The sequence below is a fragment of the Mobula birostris genome, chromosome 10, assembly GCF_030028105.1.
Source record: "Mobula birostris isolate sMobBir1 chromosome 10, sMobBir1.hap1, whole genome shotgun sequence".
In the NCBI taxonomy this organism is placed as follows: Eukaryota; Metazoa; Chordata; class Chondrichthyes; order Myliobatiformes; family Myliobatidae; genus Mobula; species Mobula birostris.
This window is the reverse complement of record NC_092379.1, coordinates 108,074,655-108,098,615: the sequence shown is the minus strand read 5'-3', so window position 1 is coordinate 108,098,615 and position 23,961 is coordinate 108,074,655. Positions and strand designations below refer to the sequence as shown.

General features: G+C 44.0%; 1 protein-coding gene across 4 annotated transcripts in view; it reads right to left on the bottom strand.

The window, feature by feature from the left end:
* Window positions 1-2,407, bottom strand: part of LOC140204233 (cysteine and histidine-rich domain-containing protein 1) — a 44,201-nt gene extending 41,794 nt beyond the window's left edge. Inside the window, exons 1-2 of one of the 4 annotated variants that reach the window (XM_072270772.1) lie at window positions 2,389-2,407; window positions 1,438-1,604 (exon numbers count right to left, since the gene is read on the bottom strand). In XM_072270772.1, the coding sequence (XP_072126873.1) occupies window positions 1,438-1,501 (64 nt within the window). In that variant the 5' untranslated portion in view covers window positions 1,502-1,604; window positions 2,389-2,407. Of the gene's footprint in view, window positions 1-1,437; window positions 1,723-2,388 lie in introns of those variants that run through there. The other 3 variants (XM_072270775.1, XM_072270774.1, XM_072270771.1) reach the window with 3 other exon arrangements.
* Between the last annotated feature and the right edge of the window lie 21,554 nt (window positions 2,408-23,961).

Here is a 23,961-nt window from a genome sequence, read left to right as displayed (position 1 = left end):
AGAGTCAGGAAGCAAGCAAGCAGCATCATTGTAGACCCATCACACCCTGGGCATCACCTGTTCCAACTCCTTCCTTCTGGTAGGCGCTTTAGATCACTGTATGCCAGGACAAATAGGTACAAGAACAGTTTCTTTCCCTATGCCATCAGTCTTATGAACACTTGAATTTTAGTTTATTATAAAGCAAGTCCACCTGCACGTACACAGGTATACTTCATTGTATATAGTTCATGATTATTTGCACTATTGTTTTGTTTGCTTTTTGATTCTGTACAGCGAGAGCTCAGGGGAACCGACATCAAATTCCCTGTATGTGTCCACATACTTGGCGATAATAAAGGATTCTGATTCTGAAAAAGGGATTAGAGTCATCCTGTGTGTAGTGTATTTAATATTTCAGTAATATTAGAGTAATATTGTAAATATATTGTTTGATTAAGCATTCTTTGTTTGTTTACATAATTCATTATGGGTCATATGGAAGAAATACATGAATGGCATACACCAATAAGGAAATCATGGTTAGAAATGGGTTGTATAGCATACAGCAAAGGAAAGGGGCTTACTTAGGTTATAAAAGCAAGAACAAGCAGGTGGTTGAATTAAAATCAAGTTATATTTCTGTGTATATATTATTTTTATTTCTTAACGTCACAATCTACTGCTTAATCTGTTTCCATAATATGGGGCGATTGCCCCTTTCATGTATCCTGAAAAGCTAGTATTCAAATACAAGGCAACTGCAGTTCTATTGAGCCCCCAGGCCTTCTGATGTCCCAAAATAGTTCACAGCAGTGAAGTAGAGCGTCGGTCATCGTGGTATTGAGGAAATATGATAGGCGATTTGCGTGCAGCAGGCTGCCACAAAGGGATAGGGCCAGATAACTTGCTTTAATAACATCAGTCAAGCGATGTACGTTTGCAGGGATATAACAAATCCGGCACTGACCTCTGCGTATATTTCAATCAACCTACCAAAGGCATGAAATAATATACAAGTAACCCCAATGTCCAAGCAGGGGTTCCTAACCTGGGGTCTACAGACCCCTCGGTTAATGGTAAGGGTCTATACGTAAAAAAAAAGTTTGGCAACCCCTGACAGAAAGCATGATCCAGCCGGGACTTAGCAGTGTGAGAGCGCGCAGAGGCAGCGAATAAATATGAATGCCTACTGTAGCGAGTATTAACATGAACGAGCGGAACATACGGGGATCGCGGAGCTGGCCGACCCCTACCTCACGCTCACGGCAGCCATGAAGTTCTGAGCTGAATTGTCCCAAACAAGATTTCTGAGTGGCCTAAAAATGTGATGGCTTACGGACAAAGTTAAATAACAAGAATAAGTTGTGCAGTGCGCCTACAGCCGCGAGAACAGGAAGCCCCATTACAAAGAGACTCCCGGATTAGGTCTGAATCACTGTAGCGTGTGAGACTTACCGCTTGTGTTACTGTGCGGTTCGAAGCGGAGTCCGCAACCTCGGTTGTAACACAGCTCCGACATCAAATCGCTTTCACTTTACGCGCTTTTCCCGGGAATTTCAAGTCAGGTGCGTTTCCGCGGTATTTAAATGGTTGCAGACTGTTCCAGAAGCAACTTCTGTGGCCTGGAAATTTAAGAAGCGAGATAAGAATGGCGAGAAATCGCAGCGCGGAGCAGGAGGAGGGGTAGGAGTGCGTATTGCCCAAAGATAGTCAGGCCAGACGTACTCCGACCCATCAAGTGTCCTGGAGAGACAACTGGCAGGAGGCAGGCTGGTTGCTCTTTCCCTGGGGGGGTGGAGTTCAGTCAAAAACCTTCTTAACAAAACATTAAAAATAGCAGAGCCCGTGTTTTCACGTTTCACATTCTGAACCGCTCACAAATTTTCCCGGGAGTTTAACAAAACATCAAAAATAGCAGAGCCCGTGTTTTCACGTTTCACATTCTGAACTGCTCACAAATTTTCCCGGGAGTGGGCGCGTGGTTTTCTTTGTGATTTTATTTTCTTGACTGTTGTGCTGTACCGAGAACTCGGGAGTCACTGGTGTCCGAGTTCAGTGAGAATTCGACGGTGCTGGGCATTGCAGTCTATTCCGCAATCTGCACCCTAAATTCACCCACGTTTAAATGTACAACGATTAAGCGGAAGAGAACTCCCTACCTGACATTCCCATCCCAACCCAAAATGCCCAGACCACTTGGATCTCTCTTCATTTGAAAAATCCCTTCCCGCTACCAGTCCTGTGAGAATTTCCCATTCTTCTGCCGCTGTCAGCTGCAAACCCGCCCAGAATTGGGACAATCTTTGCATTCAGTCAGTACAGTGCCGCATCGATGTAGTGGTGCCCTTTCTTCGCTGATATCGTGAAAAGTTAGATCGGTTGTTTCTACGAATTCATTAGGGTTACCTTTGCCTGTGGAACTCTGATATGTCCCGAACCAAGAACAGAAATTATGTTCTGAAACTATTCTCCTTCTGCAGTTTTTCATCCTTTCAAACTACATCCTCCCCCGTCAGTCTGAAGAGATCTGCGTGGCTAACCCATCTTTCAGGCGAGCGAGTCTAAGTCAAAAGGGCAATATAAAAGCAGCAACTATAACTGAAGCGGAACCATCGGATATCTGTCTCAAGCATGGCATTTAAACAGATTAGAGCGGCTGAGCGCCTATTTCTTGTGGTCTTCAAGAACTAGTAGCATTATTGTAACAGCCAGAGAGGCAATTGAGTTGCAGTCAGGAATGAAAGTGAGCATGAACAGAATTGCAATGTCTAAACAGAAGCCTGTCCGTCAAAGCGTTCAGATATGGCTCAACGTGGGGATAGAGACACTGAGGCAAGGCTCGCTGACTTTAATGAGAAGTGTTGCGGAATTTAAAGGAAAAGGAAAACAGTGAACACTGGGTCAACAAGGCCATTAGCTGCTCTCTCTCAATTTGAAAGTTAAATGTCAGCAATGCGGCTGGACGAATAACTAAACGCTAAATGAACACTGTTCCGTCTGTCGAAATATACCCCTCCCAGTCCATAAAGTACTGGATCTCGCCCCACACCCAGCGAGATGCCAGGTATTGGCCAGGACACCATTCACCAAGCGGGGAGGAGGGGTGACTGGAGCCAGAGTGGATGTAGTAACTGGCTTGAACTGGGAAACGTGGAATGCTGGCTGGAACTTCACTGATGATAGTAGGCACAATCTATATGAGACCTTGGTGACTGTCTGCTCCACTACTATCGATCCAACATAGTGTGGGGCCAACCTGCAGCTTTCAACTTTCCCAAAAAGAGAACTGAAAATCTTCCAAAACAGGACATGAACAGTGGTCCTCCATCAGACACTGTGTCCTGGGGGAAGCTGTGCAGCCTGACCACATGTTAAATAAGAGGGTGGCAGTCTCATGAACTGATAGGTGCTTAGGGAGAGCAATGAAGTGGGCAGAGTCAATCCACGATGGCCAGAATGGTAGCATTTCCATTAGATGGGGAAAGCGAGTGATGAAATCCACTGAGAGGTGGGACCAGGGGTGGTGGGGCACAGGCAGCGGACATAGCAGACAGGCAGGGTGCTGGGGTGACGTTTTGTTCTGAACAAGTGTGAGACAGGCAGAGATGAAGTCATGGCCATCTTGGGACATTGATGGCCACCAAAATCATCTCTTGGTAAACTCCCCGGTTGGTTGAATTCCGGGATGGCCAACCAGACAGTGGGAGTGACCACATTCCAACACCTTGGGGTGCACCATAGCAGGGACAAATGGTCAGTTGGGAGGTTCCCCATGTGGGTCTGCATCCGACTGTTGGGAGGTTCTCACCTTGCCTCTAGACTCCAGATCACCAGAGTAGCAATTCATGAGCCAGGAAGGACGGGCTTTGGATTGAAATGGTCTCAGACCCATCGAACTGCCAGGAGAGTGTGTCAGCCTTGATATTCTTGCTGCCAGGATGATAGGTGAGGATGAAATTAAACCAGATGAAGAAGAGAGCCCAATAGCCATGACAGGAGTCACAGCATCCAGATTGTAGGAGATCCTAATGATCAGTCCAAACCAAAAAGGGATGTTCTTCCCCCTCCAGCCAGTGACGCCATTCTTCCAAGGCCTCCTTGACAGCCAGAAGTTCTCAGTTCCCGACATCATAGTTACTCTTGACTGGAGTCAAGAGACAGGAAAGAAAGGCACAAGGCTGCAACCGGCTATCCGCAGAAGAGAGCTGAGAGGGTACAGCTCCTAATCTGACACCTGATGCATCCACCTCATGACAATGAATAGCCAGGGTGGGTCTCAGGGTTGCAGTGCTGGGGTAGTGGTCTTCCTGATGAGTACACTTATGGGGGCCACAACAGAGCAGAAATTTCAGATGAAGCGATGATAGATTTTGTAAACCCATGAAGCGCCGCACCTGTTTAACCATAAATGGTTTGGGCCACTCTGTGACTGCCTGAACTTAACTATTTTGAAATTAGAACGGCTAAGTATATAGCCCAAAGACAACACCTGGTCTTTATGGAAGTCACATTTCTGTGGCTTGGCAAACAGGTTATTCTCAAGGAGCCGTCTGAGAACCCTCCAGACATGCTGGATGTATTCCTGGTGAGAGCAGGAATAGATCAGAATGTCATCAAATGCATGAAAGAAACTGATTCAACATATCCCTGAGCACATTGTTGACTAGGGGCTGAAAAACAGACAAGGTACTTATGGTGGCCAGTGGAGGTGTTGAAAGCTGTCTTCCACTCATCCTCTTCTTTGATATGAAGAAGACTTTAAGCATTGCATCTTGGAAAATATGATTGTTCCCTGGCAATGTTTGAACATAGAGGCAAGCAGGGGAAGAGGGTAGTGGTTCTTTACGGTGATATTGTTTTTTTTATTTATTCATTTACAGGATGTGGGCATCGCCAGCTAAGCCAGAATTTATTGCCCAACCCTAGTTGCCCTTGAGAAGGTGGTGATGAGGTGCCTTCTTGAGCTGCTGCAGTCCCTGAGGTTTGGAGTCGATAATTAGTGCAGGGACAGAGCTTGCCATCCTTCATGCTCACAAAAAAAAGCAGCCCACCCCTGCTGGTGAGGTTGATAGATGGATAAATCCCAAGACCAATATTTCCTTGATGTGCTCTTCCACGGTCATGGCTGATGTGGAGGCAGGGAGGTGGCCTTTTTACTGAAGTCCTCAAGAAGGTCAGCAGATTCAGCCAGAATGCCAGACAGGTCCACTTCAGTAGTTGACACAGGGGGTGATTCATGGACCAGAGCTTGGGCTGGACCCAGACAGGCATGACGGTCCCCACTTGAGTGCTTTGAGGGACCAATCAATTGGTGGGTTACGTCAAGATAACTAGGTGACACCAAGCAACAGTGGCAGTTCAGGTGAATCAACCAGATAGAAGGAGAGATGTTGCCTGTGGCTGCCTTTCGGCACACATTAGAGGGGCTCAATGGGAAGGTGGAACTAGCTGGTGCCTGGAAGTCGACCATCCAGGGCCTTGACATCAATCTTTTTTCTCAATTCCTGAGTTGGAATTCCACACCTTTGAGCCAGAGAGATGTCCAAGAGATTGCTGGCTGCTGTAGAGTCGATAAATGCCTGAAGTTCATGAGTTCGAGACTCTGACAACAAGGAAGCTGGGAGAATCACACAATTAGAGGAAATCAATTGCAGGGAGAATCAATCCATCAGGAACCCCTTCCTTACTGACAGGTACCCTCTTTTACAGGATACTTGGGACATACATAATGCCCGGAAGTGTCCTTGTTTTGCCACAATAGAGGCAGGCACCTGCACCGAACTCATTCCTCTTGAGATAGGCAAATGCACCCCACTTGCATAGGCTCCGCTATGGACTGGAAACTGGGTGATGAGGGAGAAGGTGAAGACAGATGGTGATCTGAAAAGTAGGAAGCTCGAGACATTCTTCCCCTGCACCACTCAGATTCCCGGACATCAACTCGACTCCAGACTGTCCTGCTTATCATGGACTCCTGTGTTCAGTCCATGCTGGAAGGCAATGGTGAGGGATCTCTCATCCCATCCCATCTCCACCTCAAGCATGCAGAATTTAACTGCATAGCTCCTCACCGTCGCAGGTCCAGAAGTTGATGGACAGCCTCCTGACCCCATACAGGGAAGTCAAAAATTCCCCTTAACACAGCACACAAAATGTCAAAACGACTGGGATGCGGGGGAGCCTTGCTCCTGTAGGGTGTTGAACAGGCTGATTAGAGGTCCATCCGGGAGATTTACCACATATGTCAATTTATGCAGATCAACACTGAACCATCCATGCTGGGCTGGGAAAGTCAACACACACTGGGTAATGAAATTCCTGTGGCCAATGGGGTCACCAGAGTCTCTGCCTGGTGGAGCAACACTCCGTTCTGGTACGGACACAGGCTGTCGGTTCTGCTTCAGACACAGAATTCAGAGCATTAATGGACAAAGTTGAGCGGGCAGTAGAAAAGGAGGATCTATGAGATGCTGGAAATTGGAACTGACATGGCCAAAAGTTTTGCTGAATTGCATTTGTGAGAACGCTAACGGCTGTCAGCTGACGCTGGCTGCTGGCTATAAGCTCATGGACTGCGACTTTGAGAGCTGAGGTTGCTGCCACCTGATTCTGATTATCTGCAGGAATGACACTTGTTCCTCCAGCTGAGACTGGACTCGTCAAACTGAGATTACCTGGGGCAGTTGCTTCGCACAACACAAATTCAATTGCCTGTAAATACTCCCCTACCTGACCAATGAATCTCAGGGCCAAGGTCAGCCGTTTTCTCTCTACTGGGTCAATTTTTGTGGTTGAGATTCACTATCAAAGTATATGGATGTAACCCAAGTGTGAGAGAGACACTGAAGTGGGTCAATGGTTCACTGACTTTAATGAAAACTGTTACAGAACTCAAAGGAAAAGAAAAGCAGTGAACACTAGGTCAACAGGGCCATTAATTAACTCTGTCAACCTGAAAGTTAAATGCCAACTCTGTGGCTGGAAGAAAACTAAATACTAAATGAACACTGCTCTTTTACAGCATCTATCGAAACAGACAAGAGTTGGACAAGAACAAGGGTGTGCAGGGAGCGAGCATAAACATTGCTGTGCTTTTGGTCAAGTCTTGACAGGACTAAAATGAAAAGAAGGCAGCTAAATATCACCGTAATGAAGCAGTAATCAGCTGGAATGTGCATTCCCATGAGTGCAATTGCTGAACATGTTGCGCAGTCTGCACGCACGGGCATGTAGACCTCGCAGCAGAGTCTGTGGTTGTGACAGACACCCCCCCACCCCCAGACACAGCTCCCGAGGCACCACGGACGTGAGCCCGCTGAAAGCCCTGAATGAGAGGTTTTTCCAGGATGTCAGTGGACAGGATCTAAGAATGTTCCTCAGGACCATACATCTCCCAGTCCATGAGGTACTGGATCTTGACCCACACACGGGAAGATGCCAGGAAACACCACATAGGGAACTCTTCACCAAGCAGGATGGAGGGGTGACTGGAGCCAGGGGGGAGGTAGTAACTGGCTTGAGCTGGGAAATATCGAACACTGGGTGGATTTTCACTGATGATGGTAGGCACATTCTGTTGATGACTAGCCCCACGTAGCATGGGACTAATTTGCAGCAATTGACTTTTTGGGGAAGATGCCTCGATGTCAGCCAAACCCTCTCTCTTGGCTTAAGAGGCTTCAAATGTTGGTGGAGCCGATCAATGAGCAAATTATGTTACCATTGTAGCAGGGGCTCACGTACACCAGGCCAATGCAGATTTAAAGGCAAAACTTGCAGAAAATGCAACAAAGAAGGACAAATAGGAAGTGTATGTTGGGTAGAGGAAATAAATGGACTGCACAGGGAAGAGGAAAAGATAAAAGTCAGTTTTGAGAAGAGCACTAATCTGTATGCAGTTGAAAAGTCTGACAATGATGAAAGTGAGGCAGGACTGAGTACTGTTGAGATTTACAATGTGAAAACTAACATGTCAAGCCATATGACTTCCAACAAAGTGGATGGCAAATTAATTAAAATGGAATTGGACACTTGCTCTGCTGTTTCAGCCATCCCACAAAAATGAGTTTGAACAGTGTTTCAAAGATAATGAACTGAAGCCTGCAGATATCCAACTAAGAACTTAGAGTGGAGAAAAGATAACTCCCGTGGGAAGAGTGAAATACAACAACCAACAAGCCACCTTGGGCTTGTATGTGGTAGAAACATGAGGGCCAGCATTGTGGGGACATGATTAGCTGAGACTTGATTGGAGATTGGAGATCTATCCACTATTTGCATGCCACATCCCCTGCAATAGAGTCAACAGAAAGCGAATTAAGAAAAGTACTGGATGATGCCACGACAGTGTTCAAGGATGGCATTGGAAAACTCAAACATATCAAGGGTAAATAGTGTTAAATGAAAATGCCACACCCGAGTTTTATAAACCCTGTCTGGTTCCTTATACAGTACCATCTGTGATAAAGAAGCCAGTGAGCTAGATCACATGGAGGCTGAAGGGATTCTTTCCAAGTTTGAGTGGAGTTCATGGACAATGCAAATAGTGCCAGTAGCCAAGAACAGGGGTCCCCAACCTTTTTTGCACCACGGACTGTTTTAATATTGACAATATTCTTGCGGACCGGCCAACCGGGGGGGGGAGGGTGTTAATCATGACCGGAATATAGGTGATCAGTCAACTGTACATTAAGTTACATATAAGTGGCTAATACACTCAATTTCGTTTCTAAAAGGGTTTATCTAACGAATTTAATATTAAACACACAGCGCATATTTTCCTCGCATGAATATAGTGATAAGTCAATTATAAGTCCTGACTGGCAGACCACAGTACGTGTGCTTGCAACGCTGTGTGTCCGACAGAGTGATCAGCAGCACTGGGGCTCCACAGGGGATTGTCTTGTCTCCCTTTCTCTTCACCATTTACACCTCGGACTTCAGCTACTGCACAGAGTCTTGTCATATTCAGAAGTTTTTGGATGACTCTGCGATAGTTGGATGCATCAGCAAGGGAGATGAGGCTGAGTACAGGGCTGCGGTAGGAAACTTTGTCACATGGTGTGAGCAGGATTATCTGCAGCTTAATGTGAAAAAGACTAAGGAGCTGGTGGTAGACCTGAGGAGAGCTAAGGTACCGGTGACCCCTGTTTCCATCCAGGGGGTCAGTGTGGACATGGTGGAGGATTACAAATACCTGGGGATACAAATTGACAATAAACTGGACTGGTCAAAGAACACTGAGGCTGTCTACAAGAAGGGACAGAGCCGTCTCTATTTCCTGAGGAGACTGAGGTCTTTTAATATCTGCCAGACAATGCTGAGGATGTTCTAAGAGTCTGTGGTAGCCAGTGCTATCATGTTTGCTTTTGTGTGCTGGGGCAGCAGGCTGAGGGTAGCAGACACCAACAGAATCAACAAACTCATCCGTAAGGCCAGTGACATTGTGGGGATGGAACTGGACTCTCTCACGGTGGTGTCTGAAAAGAGGATGCTGTCTAAGTTGCATGCCATCTTGGTCAATGTCTCCCATCCACTACATAATGTACTGGGTGGGCACAGGAGTACATTCAGCCAGAGACTCATTCCACCAAGATGCAGCACAGAGCGTCAGAGGAAGTCATTTCTGCCTGTGGCCATCAAACTTTACAACTCCTCCCTTGGAGGGTCAGACATCCTGAGCCAATAGGCTGGTCCTGGACTTATTTCATAATTTACTGGCATAATTTACATATTAATATTTAACTATTTATGGTTCTATTACTATTTATTATTTATGGAGCAACTGTAACCAAAACCAGTTTCCCCTAGGATTAATAAAGTATGACTATGACCGTAAGTCAGTAGCATCATAACATTTTAAGTAACATTAGGATATTAAACACACAGCGCATATTTTTCCCGTATGAACATTTAAAATCATTGCAACACACCAATATGGCTGAATCAGTGGGAGCCCTGGACTTGTTTCCCTGCAACAAGACAGTCCCATCGAGGGGTGATGAGAGACAGCAATACTCGAAGGGGGTTCATAATGTAATGACCTCACGTGCGTTCAAGTTCCAACAGTGGGCGTGACAGGGAACGAGAAATGGTGTAGCTGACTCATATCGTTTCATATCGCCAAATCATATCATTTCCTCGTGGCCCGGTAGCACATGCTTTGCGGCCCGGCGGTTTAGGACCAATGGCCAAGAAGGATGGGTCTATCAGGATCTGTGGTGATTTTAAGGTCACCATCAACCCAGTATTGAAAGTAGATCAATGTCCTCTGCCCAGGATAAAGGATATCATTGCAAACCTTTCTGGAGGGAAACACTTAAGCAAAGTGGACTTGGCTGAGCCCTACCTACCGATGGAGATGGAAGAAGAGTCCAAAGTGATTCTCATCATAAACACTCACAAAGGCATTTATTAGATTAGATTAGATTAGACGCTATAGTCGGCTTATTTTTGAAGCAGCATGTGCACCTGCACTCTGGCAGAAGGCGATAGATCAAGTGTTGCAAGGCTGCACAGGCATTCACTGTTATCTGGATGACATCATTGTTACCAGTGCAGATGAGCAGGATTTGGCGCAAGGCCACGTGGTTAAGGCATTCATCTAGTGACCTGAAGGTCGCTAGTTCGAGCCTTGGCTGAGGCAACGTGTGTGTCCTTGAGCAAGACACTTAACCACACATTGCTCTGCGATGACACCGGTGCCAAGCTGTATGGGTCCTAATGCCCTTCCCTTGGACAACATCGGTGGCATGGAGAGGGGAGACTTGCAGCATGGGCAACTGCCGGTCTTCCATACAACCTTGGCCAGGCCTGCGCCCTGGAAACCTTCCAAGGTGCAAATCCATGGTCTCACAAGACTAATGGATGCCTATTTAAGATGAGGAACATCTCCAAAATCTCGAGGCAGTGTTAAGAGGATCAGAAGTTTATGGGCTCAGACCATAACCAAACATCACTTACAGAGTTGATACACAAGCATTACACAAGTGTGCTGAGCAAATTCAAGCAGTGCTGGATGCCCCAAGGTCAAGAGATGTATCACAGTTGCAGTGCTTTTTAGGATTTGGCAATTACTTTAACAGGTTTCTATCAACCCCAGCTACTGTGCACCACCTCTTGAACTCATTACTACAAACTAGGGAGAAATGTTAGTTGACAAAGCAGTGTGAGGTGGTGTTCCAAAAGGCAAAGGAAATGGTGATGTCAGATACTGTACCCACGCATTATAATCCACATTGTCCAGTGAATCTTGCTGTGACAACTCTCCTTGTGGTACACTGCAGATACAGTCATGTCACGTTTTATGAGTGATGGAAGCGGATGCCCCAGTCTTTGCATCACATTCCCTTACCACTGCAGAGGAAAATTATGCACAGATTGACGGAGAGGCCTCGAGTCTGGTGTTACGTACCCTGTAACTGGGTTGCCAAACCAGTAGAAATGGATCACTCAGTTGGAGTCTGGATTACTAGAACTAAGAAAGTTTTATTAAAGAAACAAGCAACACAGTACTCTAATCAAAAGGATAATAAATGCAACAGTTCAGCAATGATAAACATACATGTACACAGAATTAAGATAACAGGATCAATCAAGCTCTATCGTTGTCTAGGGGTAAATGACCAGTTTCAAAGTGACGCAAAGTTCAGTTCAATTTAGTTCAGTTCAGTTCACAGTAATTGCTGCTGTGGCGATGGACAGTGGGGGGAAGGAGAGAGAGAGCAAAACGAATGAATATTCAAGGCTTCCACACAGACCTTCGCAGTCAGCTTTCGGGCGAGTCCTTTGTGATGTCATCTGAGGTCACCGACCGTGACCCCTCCGTTTCCAGATACGATCGTTTCCCTGCGGTGAACCTGGCACCCAGGCAAGGGTGGACACACACCAGGTTCCCGCCGATCGTGCCTTTCCACCCTGTGCGTCTATGGCCCGGTACTTCCCACCGACTTGTGAGAGACGCACCGCTTCCAGGGTCTTGTTACCTCCGGTGTCGTGTGTGTCTTGCCTTAGCGAACCTGTCCCTTTTTATCCCCCTGCTGGGGTATCGCCTGTCCATCACCTCAAACAGTTCAGGGTTCAAAGGGGGAGCCGATCTTGACAGCTCTCCTTCCCCTTCATTAACATCTCCAAGTGCTGCTCCGTTGTTTTCCTTATCTCTCTCTCTCCTGAAGACAGGTGGCAGACCAACTGCTGATTCCACTGGTGCCAGCACAGGACAGCTACATCGTAATCTATGTGTATTCTTGTCACACTGGTTTGTGGTGTAAAGCTTTCACCCAGTACTTGTATGGGAGAGAGTTTACCCTCCTTACTGATAACCAATCACTAGTGCCCATTTTCAATCCACAGAAGGGTGCTCCACTAACAGCAGCAGCTCAAATGCAGAGATGGGCTCTGTTTCTTGGAGGACACAATTACAAGATTTAATACAAAAGGATGAATAATCATGAAAATGCTGATGGATCATCCCATTTAACCTTGGGAAAGGAAATACCTGAAAATTTTACAAAAGAGGACACTCCTCTTGGCGTATTCTCCCTAACACAAATTGAAAGTCTCCCCTTTATGGCAGAGATGATCCAATGGGAAACCGGAAAAGACCCCACAATCTCTCAAGTCTATATGGCAAGCCAAAGTGTGCAGTAGGAATTCCAGCTTCCTCATACTTACCCATGCCAGGATGAACTTGACCTTCACAGGGTTTGCCTTATGTGGGGATTGGGAGATGTTGTATCTTCTAAGATGACAGCTAAAGTGTTGCAGGAGCTATATGCCAGTCATCTAGGTGTGGTCAAAATGAAAGTGTTGGCTTGAAGCTTTGTCTGGTGGCCTAGGATAGTTCAACCTGACGAAGCAGCTCGCCATCTGCTACTCAGGATACCAAAATGTCCAGAAGATGCTAAGAGCAGCACCTCTCCGTCCCTAGGAATGGTCTGCATTGTTCTAGCTGAGGATTCATATGGATTTTGCTGGACCATTCATGGGCACAGATTTCTTGGTAGTAGTGGCCGGAAGTGTTCACAATAGCCTCCACTATGGCCTCGCACACTGTTGATGCCTTAAGGAGTCTCTTCTCAAAGACTTGTGTTTCAGAACACTTAGTCAGTAACAATGAGCCACAGTTTATAGCAGAACAATTTCAGACATCTGCAGATTATTTTGTGTTTACGATTTGCTACTCCGCTGCCAAGTCTCTTTAAGGTATGCCTACCCTGAAGAAGTTTAAATCCTCTCCTCCCCAAAGTTCTTCCTTCAGTCCTGACGAAGGGTTTCAGCCCGAAACATTGACTAATCTTTTCAACTGATGCTGACTGACCTGCTGAGTTCTTCCAGCGCATTGTGAGTGTTCCTTGGACAATGTTTCCCATCCACTACATAATGGACTGGTTGGGCACAGGAGTACATTCAGCCAGAGATTCATTCCACCGAGATGCAACACAGAGCGTCATAGGAAGTCATTCCTGCCTGTGGCCATCAAACCTTACAACTTCTCCCTTGGAGGGTCAGACACCCTGAGCCAATAGGCTGATTCTGGACTTATTTCCTGGGATAATTTTCATATTACTATTTAATTATTTATGGTTTTGTTACTATTTAATTATTTATGATGCAACTGTAACGAAAACCAATTTCCCTCGGGATCAATAAAGTATGACTATAACTATAAAAATGGATACTTGAAAAGATTAAGAACAGAACTGGACCACTCTCCTACACAGTGGAGATTGTATCTGATGTCATCTGGAGACAACACATCGATCAGTTGAGGAGAGTAGTCAAATGTAAGAGAAGAAAGTTGTCCAGAGGTGTCAGAATCACTTCCTGCAGTCCCAGAGTCAATTCCTAATAACTACCACGGAGGAGGCTGCACAGCCTGAGATTGTTTCACAAGCAATAGCCTCACCGGCCAAGCAGAGTGATTCCACCCCTCTGTCAGGAAAGACATTATTCCACCAGAGTAAGAAATCCTGCACAGCAATTAAATGTTTAGGCCTGTGTTTAAAATTTACTATGGTGTGGATGTCTATATAATAGTTGTATTATAAAGAATACTGTGTAGATATAATATACATATAATGACTAGAACCAGATCAGAATCAGAATCAGGTTTATTATCATCGGTATGTGTCGTGAAATTTGTTAACTTAGCAGCAGCAGTTCAATACAATACATAGAAGGAAAAAATACATAAAATAATAATAAGTAAATCAATTACAGTGTATGTTTATTGAATAGATTAAAATTGTGCAAAAAGAAATAATTTATATTTAAAAAGTGAGGTAACATCCAAGGGTTCAATGTCCAATGTCAATGTCCATTTAGGAATTGGATGGCAGAGGGGAAGAAGCTGTTCCTGAATCACTGAGTGTGTGCCTTCAGGTTTCTGTACCTCCTAGCCGATGGTAACAGGGAGAAAAGGACATGCCCTGGGTGCTAGGGGTCCTTAATAATGGACGCTGCCTTTCTGAGACATCACTCCGTGAAGATGTCCTGGGTACTTTGTAGGCTAGTACTCAAGATGGAGCCGTCTAAATTTACAACCCTCTGTAGCTTCTTTTGGTCCTGTGCAGTAGCACCTCACCCCCCCATACTGGACAGTGATGCAGCCTGTCAGATCGATACATGGTACATCAATAGAAGTTTTTGAGTGTATTTGTTGACATACTAAATATCTTCAAAATCCTAATAAAGTATAGCCGCTGTCTTGCCTTCTTTATAACTGCATCGATATGTTGGGACCAGGTTAGATCCTTAGAGATCTTGACACCCAGGAACTTGAAACTACTCACTCACTCCACTTCTAATTCCTCTATGAGGATTGGTATGTGTTGCTTTATCTTACCCTTCCCGAAGTCCAAAATCAGCTCTTTCATCTTACTGACATTGAGTGCCAGGTTGTTGCTGCGACACAACTCCACTAGTTGGCATATCTGGCTCCTGCATGCCCTCTCGTCACCATCTTGAGATTCTACCAATCTGGACTTGGAGGAGAACTTGGTAAAGGGATTCTCTTTGGCTTCTTTACTGGGAGCTCCACTTCCCTTTTCATTTTCCAAGACTGGTAGACAAGATCGTAGTCCCATTGTTAGACACACATTAAAAATTTGGTTTCAGTTTCACAGATATTTTGACTTAAATAACTTTATTCTTTCTAGTAATCTGCATTTTAACTTTTTTTAAACCATCAATTTTAGATAAGGCCTTTTTAACAAGGGAAACTAAGGGAATAAAAACTTTTCTAGATTTGTTTTTAGAGGATTGTTTAATGTCTTTTTCGCAGCCAGTGGACAAATATGCTTTATCTAATGCACAATTTTTTAGATATTTACAAGTCAGGAATTTTTACATGATTTGTTACTGAATTACCCATTTGCTCATTTACCAAATATGATAGATGTTATCTTTCAACTTAAACCATTTCAAAAAGGATTGATAGCCATTATATAAAAACAGCTATTGAATTTACGAACGATGTCTAATGATAAGGTTAAACGTGCTTGGGAATTGGAACTTCAAGAGTCACTTTCAGATAATCAATGGAATAAAATTTGTCATTTAGTTAACAATTCATCTATCTGTGCCCGTCACTCCTTGATTCAGTTCAAGATAGTGCACAGGGCGCATATGTCAAAAGATAAACTAGCGCATATTTTTTCTAATATAAATCTTACCTGTGATAGATGCAGCACTGAGGTGGCTACCTTAACTCATATGTTTTGGTCCTGCATAAAGTTAAATAACTTTTCGAGAGATGTTTTTAGAACATTATCAAAAGTCGTAGGGTTGGACCTACAACCTAATTCATTTACGGCAATCTTTGGGATTATTCCAATGGAAGCAGGAAACATCCGCTCAACGCATGATAGCTTTATCAACTTTATTAGCTAGGAGAGATATTCTATTGTACTGGAAGGATCCCAATCCACCTACTTTTTTTTTTGACTGTCCTCCATTATGTCGTGTCTAAGTTTGGAGAAAATTAGGAGTCAGACGTTTGATACATCTTTTAAATTTGAGCAAACTTGGCAATCTTTTATTCAATATTTTCATATGATCTAATTCTTTTAACTTTTTCAGTTAATTCTTTTTTCTTCTCTGTGAAGTTTTAGATTTGACCAGAAAGATTTTTCCTTTTTTTTAAACTGTATCCTCAAAATGGACTGCCCAGTCCCCCCTTTTTTTTTTGTTTGTCTTAGGTTAGTTTAGTGGGTTTTTCCCCTCAATAACAGAAATTTTGAGTCTTTTTTTCTATGAACTGTTAGGAGGAGAAGTGGTTCTTTTTTTTCTTTATATTAGCTTAATACTATATATGATCTTGACAGTGTATATTCCTTTCTTTGTTTGTACTATTATTGATATATGTACTGTATTTGAAATAACCTCTTCTCTGGTTTGTATTTATCCTTATTCTTTTAAATCAATAAAAGAAAATTGGAAGTGGGATTCGACCAACAAATTTATAGATGGTATTTGAGCTATGCCTAGCGACACAGTCATGGGTATATAGAGAGTAGAGCAGTGGGCTAAGCACACAACCCTGAGGTGCATCAGTGTTGATCGTCAGCGAGGAGGAGATGTTATCACCAATCTTCCCAAACTGTGGTCTTCCAGTTAGGAAGTTGAGGATCCAATTGCAGAGGGAGGTATAGAGGCCCAGTTTCTGCAACCTCTCAATCAGGATTGTGGGAATGATGGTATTAAATGTATTAAAGACAGGAGAGCGATACATTACATATTTGATTTGAGATGCAATCTATATTGAGTTGGACTTTATAGCTAAGCAGGGAGGAGTGTTGTGTATTTAATATTTAAGTAATATTGTAAATATATTGGTTGATTAAGCACTGTGTTTACATAATTTATTATGGGTTATATGTAAGAAGTACGTGAATGGTATACGTCATTATACCACCACGTCATATATAAGCGCCTCACTGAAGAAAAAGTAAGAAAAACTAAATAGACATATATTCCAGGCTCCTGTGGATTTCTTTCAATTGCTTTCTGGAGTTACAAAATGTAACACTGGGCCAGTCTTTCAAGTTATCCCCAGGTGTAGCCTATCTTCGAAGATCCTTCCTCTCCCAGAGTTGTGATTTTTGTTGCTTCTGTTGGCGTTCCTGTAGCACTGGACTTCTAACGGGATGAGGGTGCTGGTAGTCCCAAGCCCAACCCTCCTCCTTTTGCTGCTGGGCTTGGGACCGTCCACAGCAGAATTATTAGTTCCACACTCCCAAACTCTTTTCTAGTTCACCTAGTATGCATCCCATGAGAAAACTGCTCCAGATAAAAGGTTGCTTGTAGAACTATTTTCAAACAGGCTTTTCAATGATTTCTGACACTAAAATGCATGAGTAATGTGCAAATATTTTCACTTTCATCTCTCTATTGTCTGTACAAACTTCCACTGGAAAAACAGTGAAACCATGCTGCTTACACTCCCAATTCTGAGCCAGGTTACAGATAAAAGACAAATTCTAGTCCTTTAGCAAATAAATACAATATAAAAAGTAGAATTGCCAATGCTAGTGATCAGGTTGTTGAATTTGTAATCTCCAATTAGTTTATTTTCTATGCCTTTGTTTTACAAGGAAGTAAATTGCTCAAAGAAAGTATTTCTGGTGACTGTACAATTTTTCCTTTCCAGCATTTCATCCTCTTCAATCCCAGCAGTGTTCTGCATTATCGGAGGTAGAGTTGAATTTAATATCATTTTGCCTAATGTTAAATCATTCCTCGTTATTATTCAGCATATATGTGAAACAAAAGAAAACAGTACAGTACAATTATCGAGAGTTCTCCACAGCTGGAGACCTTTCTGACCAATCTGCGGTGCTGTTTTCGACAATTACAGGCCAGGAGAGACTTCTGCTTTAAATTTCAATCTTCAGACCATACAACTGATTCAACAGAAAAATTGCTTTTAAAACTGGACTTTAAAGTAGCACTAAACCTTTCAGAAGGCAAGTATCTACAAGAGGTCAAATTTACATTTCAAATACAATCACAATAAATCTACAGCAGATACAAACTCCTCTTACCCTCCAGTCATCTGGATAATAGTAATATCTACGTCAGACTGTTGTTTATTGAATACAACTCAGTGATCAACACTATCACACCTTTAATACTAACCAACGAGCTCCAAAACCTGGACCTATGTACCTCCTTCTGAAACTGATCCTTGACGTCCTCATTGGGAGACCACAGTTTGTGCAGATCTGAAGTAACATCTCCTCCTCGCTGTTAATCAACACTGGTGCACCTCAGGGATGTGTGCTTAGCCCACTGCTTTAGTCTGTCTACACCGATGACTGTGTGGCTAGGGACAGCTCAAACACAATCTATAAATCTGCCAATTATGCAACTATTATCGACAGAATTTCAGAAGGTGCCGAAAAGGCTTACAGGAGAGAGAGATAGAGATCAGCCGGTTGAGTGGTGTCGAAACAACAACCTTGCACTCAACGTCAGTAAGACCAAGGAATTGAGTGTGAACTTCAGGAAAGGGAAGTCGGTGGAACACAGACCAATCCTCATTGAGGAATCAGTGGTAGAAAGGGTGAGCAATTCAAGTTCCTGGGTGTCAAGACCTCTGAAGACCTTTCCTGGGCCCAGCATGTTGATATATTTACAAAGAAGGCATGATAGTGACTATATTTCATTAGGAATTTGAGGAGACCTGGTATGTCACCAAAGACCCTTGTGTATTTCTACAGATGTAGAATGGAGAGCATTCTACCTGGCTGCCTCACTGTCTGGCATGAAAGGGCCACAGCACGGGATGGAAAAAGCTGCAGAAGGTTGCAAACTCAGCCAGCTCCATCATGGGCACCAGCCTCTCCAATATCAAGGACATATTCAAAGGGTGACGCCTCTAAAAGGTGGCGTCCATCATTAGGGACCCCATCACCCACAACGTGCCCTCTTTTCATTGCTACCATCAAGGAGGAGGCACACGAGCCTGACAACACATACTCAATGTTTTAGGAACAACTTACTTCCCCACCGACCTCAGACGTCTGAATGGACAATGAACCCATGTACACTACCTCACTATTTTTGCCCTCTTTTTGCACTACATATTTAATAATAAGTATATATTTCTTATTGTAGTTTATAGTATTTATTGCAATGCACTACTGCCACAAAACAATATATATTAAGACATATTCTATGCCAGTAATATTAAACCCGATTCTGATTCAGTACCTGCTTCAGATTAACTGTTGTTGAGATGCATCCTGTGATGTACTGGGACACGCCGTCAGTGATGTAACCTGGGGTAATCGGGTATTTCCAGTCTTTCAACATCAGGCACTTTCGTCCAGGCAACCCATCCAAGGTTGATCAGGCCCTGGCTTGTGTCCCAGCAGCACTGGTCCATGGGTCACATCTCTTGATCCACATCCACCTAGAGGCTCATTCAGCAGCCTCTGTGACAGTCCTGATGGCTCGTTTCTTTACAGCCCCTGTAATGCCAAGGAGAGAGTAGGTTCTGCACAGTGAGCAGCCAGCAAAGCCTCTACACCCCACCTCTACAGGCTCACATCATGTCCTCCACCCCCGTCTCTGGCACTGCCCTACCAGCTCCTGGAATGTGGCTTTCTTATCTTTAAATGCTTTCTCAAACTGTCAGTTTTACCATGAGCATCCGCCTTCAGGTTTCTGACAGAATGACCTCGTCAGGCCTCGGGGACGATGATGTGATGAAGACCAGGAATTTTAATTGCTTGTCAAGATTGGCTTTCAGTTGCCAGTCAGATGCCGTGGTGAGCAAGCTTGCTAGTGATCTGGGCTGAGGCTTCAGTTGATCTGTAGCTTTGGAGATAGTCCATAACACCCCCACCACTATTATCCTCAACACAGGTGCCCCACAAGGCTGTTTCCTCAGCTCCCTATTCTCACGACTGCTTTCCGCTCCCACACCATCTACGTGGTTGCAGACGACTCTACTGTAGTGGATTCAATCTCAAGTAACATGTTGGAGTAAAGGAAAAGAGACAGGGAACCAGTGACATGGAGTCATGTCACCAGTCTTCCCCTCTGTCACCAAAACACAAGAGGTGGCCACTTGCTACAGGTGGTTGGGTGGGGGGGGGGGGGGAGTGCATATGCTCCTGCTTGCAGCAATAGTGCTGAAGTTGAGAGGGTTTCAGAGCTTTATGTTCCTAGGATTGAACATCACCAACAGCCTGTCCTGATTCAACCATGTAGACATCATGACCAAGAAAACACACCAGTGCCTCTACTTCTTCAAGAGTCCAAATAAGTAAAGCTGGCATGTCCCCCTTAGACCCTCGCCAGTTTTTATGCTACACTACAAAAACCACCCTATCCGGACACATTACAACTTGGAATGGCAACTGCTCTGCGCGTGACCACGAGAAACAGCAGAGAGCTGTGGACACACATCATGGAAAGCATCATTCCCTCCATGGACTGGCTGCACTTCTTGCTGTGTTCATACAACAGCCAGCATAATCAAAGACCCCACACCTCAGGCATTCCCCCTTTGCCACCACCCCCCCGGTCCCATTAAGCGGAAGATTCAAATGCCTGAAAGCACATACCACCAGGCAGCTTCTATCTGCCGCTATAACACTGTTGAACAGTTTTCCAGTATGATAAGATAGACTCTTGACCTCACAGCCTCCTTCATTATGGCTTTGCACCTCATTGTTGGCCTGCACTGCACTTTCACTCTAACTGTAACACTTCATTCTTCATTCTGCTATTGATTCCCTTGAACTGCCTTGACCTAGTGGTGATGAAATGACCCAAATGGACAGCAAGCAAAACGTTTTTCACTGTACTTCTGCAAATGTGACAATAATAAACCAGTTTATTAATTAGTTTATTAGTTATGCTATTGTGTAGCACAGAAACATTCTATTGGCTTGTTGGTCTTTTTGCTCACCTGCTACTAATGCCACTTGCCTCCACTAGGCTTATATTCTTCTACACCAGCTCTTCTCCACAGACCCCTCAGTTAATGGTAAGGGTCCATGGCATAAAAAGGGTTGAGGACCACTATTTTACACCTTTCTATTTAAATGTCTCTTCAACACAGAAATTGTGTCTGATTCCACCACTTCTTCGGGCAGCATGTTCTGGATATCAACCTCTCTAGAAAAAAATCTTACCCCTTAGTTTTCCCCTCAAAACTCCTAGCTCTCACCTCAAAATTATGCCTTCTTGTTTTTGACACCCATGCCATGGGGGGGGGGGGGAGAGACAAAGAGCTTTGATTCCTCTCAAACCTGCTATACCTCTATCAGGCCACCCTTCGGCCTCCTTTTGACAGCGCCAGCTGGTGGGAGTGCTCAAGGACATAAATCTCTCACTGCTGCAGTTGAAGGTTTCCACCCACTTCAAAAGGGCGTCAACATCTACAAGGGTCTATTCTCGCCCAACGTATCGATACAATTATGAAGAAGACACGTCCGCAGCTATATTTCATTAGGAGTTTGAGGAGGTTTGGAATGTCACCAAAGATTGAAGCAAATTTCTACCGATGTACTATGGAGAGCATTCTAACTGGCTACATCACTGTCTGGCATGAAGGGGTCGCTGCGCAGGATTGTAAACTCAGCCAGATCCATCATGGGCACTTGCCTACCCTCCATTAGGGACATCTTCAAAAGGCATATCAAAAAGGAAGTATCCCTCATTAAGGACCCCCACAACCAACAGGATATGCTCTCTTCTTAGTACTACCGAAGAAGAGGCAAAGGAGCCTGTAAACACATACAACATCTTAGGGGCAGCTTCTTCCTCCCATCTTCAGGTTTATGAATGGACAATGAACCAACACATGAACACTACCTCACTATTTTTGCTCTCTTTTGCACTACTTATTAAATATCTATTTCTCATTGTAATTTATAGTATTTATATGCTGCAAAACACATACGTCAGTGGTAATCAAGTTGATTCAGATTCCTTCAATTAAATCTAGCTAATTTCTCCCCATGACCAATAAAAATTTTTCAATCCAGGTATCATTTTGACAAATTCCTCCTGCACTGTATCCACCACAATCACTTTTTTCCTGGAGTGACAGCCAGCTGTTTTCATATCTATTGAATGATCTATTAAAATTCATCAGTTTTGACCTTAGCTACATAAAAACTGCAGAACAGATCTTCTAGCCCAAACATGAGCAGTCTTATTATCCATCTGTTGCAAACAATTCTTGATTTACATTCCTTTGTGTTCATATACTTTCAAAAGACAACTTCACACAATTCCTCACATTAAATCTCCTTGAATAACCATATTTGCTCAATGTAAATGTCAAACTGGCATTGACTTTCACTTTCCTTCAAAAGTCAATTTCAACAGAACATTGATTTTGCATTTATACTACCCTAATATTTACTATTCCCAGCACATATCAAGTAGAAGCCCAAATTATAAGCAGATTTTGTGTTGTGAATTTACTCAATATTATTTAATGTATCCAGTAGGTCCTGCATAGGTTCCCTTTCTAGAAAGGCATGCATTATGCTCAATGCAGTTTGGTCCTACTTCTGTAATGTTTTCTGTCAATATTTCAATCACTTTCACTTCATGCAACTGTTTTGTTGGAATTTTTGTTTAAAATACAACTCCCCAATTAAAATGGCACCCATTATAAACTAAACCAGTCAACTGTCCTTCATAAGATCCAGTTTAAAACATAAGGTTCTTCTGAAGGATTGGCTTCCATCTTCTCAATATTTCCTTCGTACTTGAAAGGAATTCAAACTTGGTTTTCATCGCAAGGACACTTTTTACATGGAGAATCCCATTCCTTGGCAAATTTATGCCAATCAAACAACCAGGGATAATAAAGTAACTTGAAAACCATCAAGTTCCGAAACTGTAGTGCTAGATCCAGCTCAAACCGAATCGGCAACTTCACTGATGACACAGCAGGGGCTGGCCTCACAAACAATGACCACAAGATGGCGTAGAGCAGCTTATAGAATAGTGCGAGCACAACAGCCTGAGTCTCCACATGGACAAGAAGAAGGTGCGGGCTGACCACTCCTCACTACACATGCACAGCTCTACCATGGGGAGTTGAGAACACCAAGTTTCTCAGAGTGCACATTACTGGTGATCTCACTTGATCCCTCAATACCACCTCTTTAATCAAGAAAGTAAGGCAGTGTCTCCACTTCCTGAGGAGGTTAAGATGTTTACAGAAGCATCATTGAGAGTGTTCTGAATAGTTGAATGGTATGGGAATTTTTTTTTTAAACGTTCAAAGGTCCAATTTAATGTCAGAGAAATATATACAATGTACATCTTCAAATGCTTTTTCTTCGTAAAGCATCCACAAAAACAGAAGAGTGCCCCAAAGAATGAATGACAGTGAAATGCCCCGAAGTCCCCCCAGCCCAGCTCCCCTCCCTCCCATGTGTAAGCAACAGCAAATAACGATCCCCCCTCCGCACTGGCAAAAGAAAAGTATCAGCACCCTCCACTGAGCACTCAGGCATGCAGCAAAGCAACAGCTAAGACACTGACTTGCAGTTACCCCAAAGACTTCGCATTTCACCCAATATACGACATACCACAGGCTCTCTCTCTCTCTCCCCTTAATAAGGGAGAAAGAGGTGTCTCCATTTTCAAGGTATACGGACCACAAGACCCTACAAAGGATTGCGAGGACTGCTGAGAGGATCATCAGGTTCACTGCCAAGCAGGGCCTGAGCCCTGTCAGGATCTCTCCCATTTGTCCCACAAATCCTTTGACCACCCCCCCCCCCCCGCCCATCAGGCAGGAGGTATGTAGTAATAGCACAGGAACTGGAAGGGTGGGAAACAGCTCCTTTCCCCAAGCTTGAGACTACTGAATTCCCTGCCACAACCCAGGTCTCATCACATACGAAGCACCCGTAGCATTATAATATCTACTTCTCAAACTTGTGTTGTGAATGCACCTTATGCTAAATGTCAATCTTCTGGAATACATTTTATTAT